This window comes from Ostrinia nubilalis, chromosome 6 (assembly GCF_963855985.1).
Source record: "Ostrinia nubilalis chromosome 6, ilOstNubi1.1, whole genome shotgun sequence".
Classification (NCBI taxonomy): Eukaryota; Metazoa; Arthropoda; class Insecta; order Lepidoptera; family Crambidae; genus Ostrinia; species Ostrinia nubilalis.
The window spans coordinates 9,614,014-9,622,659 of NC_087093.1; the positions used below are offsets into that span (position 1 = coordinate 9,614,014).

Consider the following 8,646-nt stretch of genomic DNA (forward strand, 5'->3'; position numbering starts at 1 on the left):
GTTTCGGAAAAGCCGTGTAAATTTCATAAGAATTTTATTGTACAGAGAAATTAGATATAACCATCTAGTCTAAGTCATTATGTCGCACTCGCAACTATCGACTTTATTTATTGACCTTATTGTTTAGTTATAGAACCTTGGACCGTCCAAGAACCCAGACTTGATATTTGAAACCTGGCGCGCTGATAAAAGGCAACGGGTGATTCTAATGCAAGAACTAGCTCTCTCTCTCTACGCTTCTGAAGCTCTGTGCTGTGATAATATTGTACAGTGGCCACACTGCCACAGGAAAATCGGAAATTAGCAACTGAAATATGGAAGCAATAAACGTATTGAGTATTGACACTACTTACGTTATACGTATGTAAATATCGGTTCTCAGTACCTCCTTTCTAACTCAGAAGACTATTTTTCGATTCTAATGTTTGTTTATTAAGAGATTGACAGAATAAGCGCCAACTATGACTATAGATGACCCACGCTGAACTGTCCCACCAAACTCAATGACAGGGGGGCGCTACCATCGTTCAACTATATGGTTTCCAACATGGCAAAAATCGGAACCAGCGATCCGGCATTGACCGTGGCGCCCCACTGTCAATGTCATCGATAGGACAGTTCAGTATTTTGGAACTATATGACTCGTATGTATTCGAACTAATATTGATGCGAGACTACGTTTCGGACTGCAGTTTAAACGTCATAATAATCTGACATTGACAATCAATTTGACGTTTGGGTTTACTTGATTCTCGTCGTTGCTATAGTCCGATTTTTAATTCGACGGAATTCTGACAGCTGTCATTTTTTGACAATTCAGATGTAATAAGCCTTTTTTGCTATGAATTATTAATAAATAATATGAAATGAAATTTCATCAAGTACAACTAACAAGAATGAACTATTGTTTGTTTTGTGAATTCAATGTACACTAATTATTATGTACATTTTAGAGATTAAATAGAAAAAAACGTGTTTTTAACACAGTAAAACAACATATTATCGTAAACGAAAATATGTATTGATCATCAGTCATCATTATCTTCATCATAATCAACTTGGATTATAAAATTGGCATCTTGTTAAATTGGTTATTTTATGTAGCTAAGATTTTATTAACAAAAGGATTTTCATAAAAAAGGTTTGTAACCCATGGATTATTGGCCAGGGAGTCCAGTAATAGAAAAATAAATTCCCAATTTTTTTTGTAACTTCAAAAATATGATAATAAAAATTCCAATAACCATTTTGACATGCAGGGCTAAGATGCGCGCCGTGATAAACTGCTATCGCGGCGTTATATCGATTTTGACGTCACTATATCGTTTTATCTACCGGCGCTAACATGGCACCCCGAAAATTATCATGTCATCTGTCAAAATGTGATAGTGATAGATTTGTTTTTTTTTTTGTGATAAACCTGGCAAGCCCTAACATGAAGCGCTAACTATATCATATTTTGACATCACGATAGGATAGGATGTGGTGTTTTTATCGTCCTCGATCCTTGCCCACGATAGCAAGACGATAGGAGATTAACTTTTTTGCAAGCTACTTTAACTCTATTTATTTATCATTTACAATGCTAAATGACATTTTACGATTAATTTGAGGCTAGAAAAATTCTAAGAAAGGAATCTAGCACCTTTGTGATACTTTTACTTCTAGGTGGAGATTGAGTTTTAGTTCAAGAGTTTATCAGAAGCAGCATTTTGTAATTATTGCAATGGATGTGAGGCGAATCTTGCGACAGTTTATAATCATTAACTGCAAAATCTAAGTGCTTCCACAGTCCCACCCACATTTAATTATTACATTACCTACCTTGTAAAATAACCATTACTTACTTACCTACTTAGGTAGGCAGTCAACAACAGTACCTACATCAGACAAATATTAAGTTGCAAATGACTTGAGATACCCCATAGCAATGATATTATAGTTCTATAATATCATTGCCCCATAGTGTTTAGCTTGATTTAAGTACCTACCTACTGTCATCTGTACATAATCTTGTAAAAATTATTGAAAATGGGGCGGAATGTGGTGACGGAGCTTCTTATGTCTACATTATTTTCAAACAGTGGCAAGGTCATTGTCAGAAATTAGCATTGGGTGGGATATGTAATCAATAAAAAATTGCTATAATAACAATGAGAATAAATGAATTTTACTAATTTTATAACTTGACGGTGATACCATACATACATTCCACATTACTATAAATCTAATTCCTCCGTTTGGACTTTTTTAAGGGCTTTAATGTGACAGGATGATAATCTTGTACAATTTATTCCATTATAATAAATTCATTCATCATCATCTCAGCCATAGGACGTCCACTGCTGTAATGCTTTCCATGTTGCCCGATGGGGCAGCAAGGTTCTGGAGTGGAGGCCGGGTACTGGAATACGCAGCGTGGCACGTCCACCCACAAGGTGGACCGACAACATCACGCAGGCCGCTACCAACCAGGCAATAAATTCATTATTGCAGTGTAATTTCAAAATAATTCAACCATTATTTACAAAATCTTTATTTGGAAAACTTTTGTTTTACAATAGCTATTGATAATTTCAAACACTAACAGAATTCCATGAATTGGTTAGCCTAGCCAGTATCCTTGAAGTTTTTTGCTGATTGTTATTGTGAATTTTCATGACAGTGAGCGAGACTTGCTTATGTCTGCTTTAGAATGAAATAATCACTCATAATCCCACACTTCTTCATCCACTGTCTGAAAAAAGAAAGAATATTATTTAAACACAATTATTACAATTACATAAACAGTTCATAAATACAAACATTTACTTAATCCTATTTGTATTTTAAGTTTACATACAAAATGTTGATCATCAATATTATTACACAGTGAAAGAACTATGTGAAATAAATATAGGAAAGAAGGTGAAAGCTTATTTGTAGGAATAAAGATATTTTTCCTTTTATCAGGTACTTATGAAAATCAAGATGTGCGGAGTATAGCTAATATTTTAGACTTTAGGTACTTACTTTGCTACTTATGAGTGTAACTTTATTTCTCAAATCTCAATAAACTTTCTGACTGCTTCATGTACGTTGAATTTACTGTAAACCTCGCATTATGGGATAGGTAGTGGAGTTCGGTTATTCTGTTAAATTTTGAAGATTTCATTCTTTAATACTATCGGTATGATTAGGAATTCTTCATTGTTTTTCTTTAACTTGGTTATCTCTTCGTTTGATATTTTCCGTACTTTAGAAATATTCAAAATAAGACTGGAAACATAAAAATACAATTTTAAAAACACAAACAAATACAATCAAGCAATCATGTAATGTCAACAAAATTGACATAACTTTTTTTTAATGACGTTCTCACTGCTTTAAGATATGTTTTTCAGCCGAATTAATAGCAGAAATGAACGAGATTGAACGAATGAGCTAAAATATTTCAAGGTTGGCCAACATAATAACGCAAATTTTTCTTAATATGGCAACAATTGGGTTATCACGCGATAGCGGTCGATAGACTTTTCTATCGATGGTCCCATGTTAGGGAAAATGATAAAATTATCTACGTGATCGAAAATTGTCTTATCATATCATGTCATTGTCGATGCGCGCATCTTAGGCCTAATGATCAGTACATTTTTAACCTTAAATTCAAGAAAGGATTATTTTTTAATTTGTGAAAATGCTCTCCATTCATAATGGGAATGTTTCAATGTTGGCAACACTTCTGAAATGTCAAAATTCCGTCGAATTAAAAATCAGAGTTTAGTTTGTTCAATGTTTATATTTTTATTTAATTCATGGATAATTATCTAACTAATTAAATGTATCTACCTCTTCACAATGTTTCCGGCCGTAAATATTTTATACGTATTCCAGTTACAAAACTGGGGTTCTTCACGGTTTCATTACCATTATTTGCATTCACAACTTGTGTACTTCTAACGATGTACAAAGACTTTGAAAAGGCAAATCATACTCACTGTCAAGTTCCCAATATATTTCCGTCGATATCAGCATCTATAGGTAACTACGAACCCCAAAGTACAATATGGAAAACCGCTATCTATATTCATGCACCCGTGAGATTTTTTATCATCTATTTACGATGGGAATACTATAAAAGTGTCATCAGAGAAAATTGTATTATGATAGTAAAAATGGCAGTATTTTTAAATATAATTGAGAATTTAGCCTTATTAGGATTAACCCACTGGACGTCTTCCCAAAATTACCGTAAGTATTTCCATATAATAGTTAAGGAATGCAACAGGAATAAATAAGACTGTATTCTTCTCACAATCCATTTTTTCCACAGCATATCATGAAGTATGTTTTAAAACATTCATAGGTGCATCAATCATTTATATGTTCTTCACATGTATGATGCTAACAAAATATAGAAGAAGGCCAAATATAACATCATTAGAAATGCACTCTGTAAAACTAAAATGGAGATCCTTTTTTGTGAATGTTGGTTCATTCGCATTTGCTGCTTATTTCTTCCTGAGGCACAATAGACTATGTGAGCCATATGGTAAGTGAAATTTTGTTACTAAAGTATTTAAATCTGTATATGAATTTAATATGTTATTAATACTAATACAACTTTTTATGTTTGCTTACAGTTTACTCGATGTTTGGATTCTCAGAATACATAGTAGTCATCAGCAATATAACATTCCATTTGACAACTGTTTATGATCTTCAAGTACAGTTTGTCTATTTTAGTAAAAGAGGCATCGCTACTGAATGACTGGCATAATTTAAGTGCAAGATGAACAAAAGTAGTTGACTAATGAGATGCTCTGAACAAAATGACTTCCTTCACAATAAAATTCTATTGTTAAGTTTAAGCTCCAAAACCATTGATTTATGTTAATTTACAAATCATTGTAACAACAATAATCTCTTTTTTTAAACTCTGTATTATAAATATGAGTATCTTCCTATCTTTTAAGTGTCAATTATGTATCATATTTTCCATATTTATTACTAATTTAGCAAACTGAATTTTGGCTTTGAATTTCTTTGTAATATATTACACTAACTATATGACAGAATTCATGACTTGGAACTGCTCTCACTAAACCAATATTTATAATGCATACTTATTATAACTTAGAATAGTATTTTCACTAACAAATTATAAATCATGTCATCCAATGCAAGGCTAATAAAAGGTGGTTAGTAGAATAGGAGGTTTTGTTTTGTTAAAAAAAAGTTATGAATTAGTTGTAAATAATTTATATTTAACAAATTATAATAATATACAAAATAAAGAAATATGTATTGTTATGAATTTGAGTTACTCTTACAATGACTAAAATTAGCACCTATTGAAATTGTAACAATCATATAAAACAATTACAATATTAAACAAATGTATTTTATACATACATAATAGATAAAATGCACTAATGACTGCACAAAGCCTCATACATAATGGTCATTATTTAACACCTCGGCAGACTAGTCAGTAACAACAACATAAGTAACACCCCAGTAGTCTAGTACATTGGGGTGTAGTCCTTAGATTATAATAATTAACTGGATCTACTGCAGAGCTAATTTTAGATTAGGCCTCATTAACTTTAGATCCAGATTACTGGTGGCCATTAGGAATTATTCAACAAGATAATTAAAATTATTTTTGGAATAGACTACTAAGCCTAGCATGCCTAATATAAATTTTCTAATTATGTGAACATGGCATTATTTAGTTATATCACAACTGCTTCATTCAGCACAGAATACTTCATTAAAATATTCACACTATAACTTGAATTCCTCTGCCATTTTGTCTGCTATCATTTCAGCAATAGCAAGTGAAGATGTTGCACCAGGAGAAGGTGCATTCCTGCAATGCAGCACCCTGCTCCCGATAGCACCAGAGCCTGGCTTTGAATCAAATACAAAATCTTCTATCAGAGTACCTAAAAAAAGATTTAAAGTGTTAATATTCTGTATGAATTTTGTTGCTAAAATAAAAGTGTAGTATACCAAAAGAGAAGACTTACCATCTTTGCCCATGGCTTGGGCCCTAACACCTGCAGGCCCCCTCTCTACATCAGCTGAAGTAATTTCTTGAATGTATTTTTGTACTTGCATCACTTGTAATGGCATTATTGCAGATCTTGCCATTTCTTTGATACCAAATCCTGCATATTTCATGGCCATCTTTCGAAAACCAGAAAAAGAACAAATGTCTTTCAATTCACTAAGATTGATGTCTCTCCATCTGGAAAAACATTAATTGGTTAATCAACCCTATGACATCTTAATATTCATGAGCACACATCCAGCCAGACTTCATTTTTAGTTAGCTACATAGTTTGTAATCAGTATTAGTCTTATCAACAGACAACTAAGTAAAATACTTTTTAATAAAACATAGGTATGTTTTGTAGTTTTAATTCAATTATGTGCTTGTTATCAGTAACCTACTGATTACACAAGATTTAATAGTGACATTGTATTATTTACATTTACACTAATAAACAAGCATACAATGAAAGTTTAATACAGAAATATTACATACCTGTAACCTTCCTTACAGAAAGCTAAAATTGCATTGGGACCAACTATCACGCGTCCATCTACCCTTGGTGTCAAATGTACTCCTAAAAATGGAAATCTAGGGTCTGGAACTGGATAAATGTTGGTTTTGGCAAGATGACTCTTACTGGGAACCAGATACAAATATTCTCCTCTGAATGGAATGATTTTTGGCTCCTCTGGACAGCCTGTTAGAACAGCAACTGTGTCTGAATGCAGGCCACAGCATGTTAATACATATTTTGCCTGTATAGTATTTCCTTTACTGTCAATCATCATAACAGGATAATCAGCCTCTTCAGCTTCAACAAACTTTGTAACTTCAAAGTTAAGATAAGTCTTCCCACCACCCTTCTGAAATTCTTTAACGTATGATTGAGTAACCTCGCCCCAGTTCACAATTCCTGTATGCGGAGACCATAAAGCTTGTATTCCTTTACAATGAGGTTCTATTTCTTTCAACTCCTTTTCATCTAATAACAGTATGTCTTTCACCCCATTTTGTAAACCACGGTCATATAATTCAAGCAATCTGGGCACTTCCGATCTCTGAGTGGCTACAATTAGTTTGCCACATTTAACATATTTTATGCCATGTTTGTCTAAATATTTGTAGGACATATCCATGCCTTTCACACATAACTTTGCTTTTAATGAACCTGGTTTGTAATAAATGCCTGCATGGATTACACCACTGTTGTTGCCGCTCTGATGATAGGCAAATCTGTTCTCTTTTTCAAGTAGGGCTATCTTGTGATTGGGATGACGCATTAATAGCTCCCTTGCAGAAGCAGCACCTACTATGCCTCCACCTATCACAGCTATATCGTAGTGCTCTTTGCCAGTGCTGTACCTATAATTAGATAAAAGAAGAATCGGTTAATGATTAGGTACCTATTTAAATAATCATTATTGGGAAGATTAAAGGGGGAAGGCACCAATGTGCGGAGCAAGTGGCGTTGTACGAATGTAAAGCAGGCTGCATACAAATCTTAGGCTGCATAGCGGTAAAAAGCATTTGATGGAAACGAAATTGAATAATTTACTTACCATTTAGAACAAGAAATAAGACTTGATTTGTGGAAAAAACGCATTGTTGAGGGTCCCATTAAATTTGTCAGTATAGCCATTATTTGTGTGTAAAAAGTATTTTAAATTGATAATAACAAACAAACACTGCAAACTTTATTATATAAATTTATGGAAATAAATAATCTGAAGTAATTACACGACGAAAACAGCACTTGGTAAACTTACGCTAAAAATTGCTAAAAAAAATGACGGTGATGACACTAACTAAATTAAATACGCGACAATGACATTGACAATAAATGGTCAGGAACAGGAACACAGTTGTGGTACGGATGTTATAAGTCAACTTTATCGATATCGATAAAAATGCATAAAACGCTTTTTTTATAAAATATTAAAACATTAATCCATAAAATTAAAATCTCTGGTATTTATGTTATCAGGGTCTGCAAAACCTTTTGCAATGATAATTAACACACATATCACTACGAAGTGGAATGGATAGAGCGTTTTGCTAGTGGAATAGAATTTGTGATTACTGTTTCGTCGTGCCGCATAATTATTAAATAGGCCTCTCTCTCTCATTGCGCGACCAATATATTTTTTGGTATATAAATAGTTATTTAATATTAATCTTTGGAGCGCACAGTGTGTTATGGGACTGTATAAACGGACATTCTCATTGATTTGATGAAACGTATAGAGCTCAGTTATACAAACATGATAGTAAAACTCCCGTTTGAAAATTCTAAGTAGTTTTCGCGGTATAAAAATTCAAAGTTACCTATTTTTTTACTTCAAAATTATGCAAAAATATTCTCACTCGTTAACTAATAACATTTAATTCAGAATTGTTATAATATTTCATAGAGCTCTTAAAACTACACGTAATAAGCGTATTAAGTGCTTCGTAAACGCATTCAGTTAATTAGGAAAAATAATTTTAGTGATTTTTGTTTTTATTTTTTTTCTCAATTATACCTTAATATATGCAAACATTTTTAATTGCAAGATGTAGTCTGATATTTAATCTAATTGTATTAATAAAATCAGCTTTAAACT

General features: G+C 32.7%; 2 protein-coding genes and 1 long non-coding RNA gene across 3 annotated transcripts; 1 reads left to right on the forward strand and 2 right to left on the reverse strand.

Annotated features, from left to right (window-relative positions):
• Positions 1-2,520: 2,520 nt before the first annotated feature.
• Positions 2,521-3,610, reverse strand: LOC135072947 (uncharacterized). The gene is made up of 2 exons (XR_010257533.1): positions 3,013-3,610; positions 2,521-2,737 (listed from the first exon to the last, which is right to left on the reverse strand). It is a non-coding gene; the product is annotated as an uncharacterized LOC135072947 (long non-coding RNA).
• A 156-nt stretch (positions 3,611-3,766) lies between these two features.
• LOC135072591 (post-GPI attachment to proteins factor 2) lies at positions 3,767-5,296 on the forward strand. The gene is made up of 3 exons (XM_063966566.1): positions 3,767-4,230; positions 4,313-4,531; positions 4,623-5,296. The coding sequence occupies exons 1-3, from the start codon at positions 3,819-3,821 to the stop codon at positions 4,748-4,750; spliced, it is 759 nt and encodes a 252-aa protein (XP_063822636.1). The 5' UTR covers positions 3,767-3,818; the 3' UTR covers positions 4,751-5,296.
• Positions 5,219-7,851, reverse strand: LOC135072585 (L-2-hydroxyglutarate dehydrogenase, mitochondrial). The gene is made up of 4 exons (XM_063966557.1): positions 7,603-7,851; positions 6,536-7,405; positions 6,015-6,235; positions 5,219-5,930 (listed from the first exon to the last, which is right to left on the reverse strand). Exons 1-4 carry the CDS (start codon positions 7,680-7,682, stop codon positions 5,770-5,772), a joined length of 1,332 nt encoding a protein of 443 aa, XP_063822627.1. The 5' UTR covers positions 7,683-7,851; the 3' UTR covers positions 5,219-5,769.
• Positions 7,852-8,646: the final 795 nt, after the last annotated feature.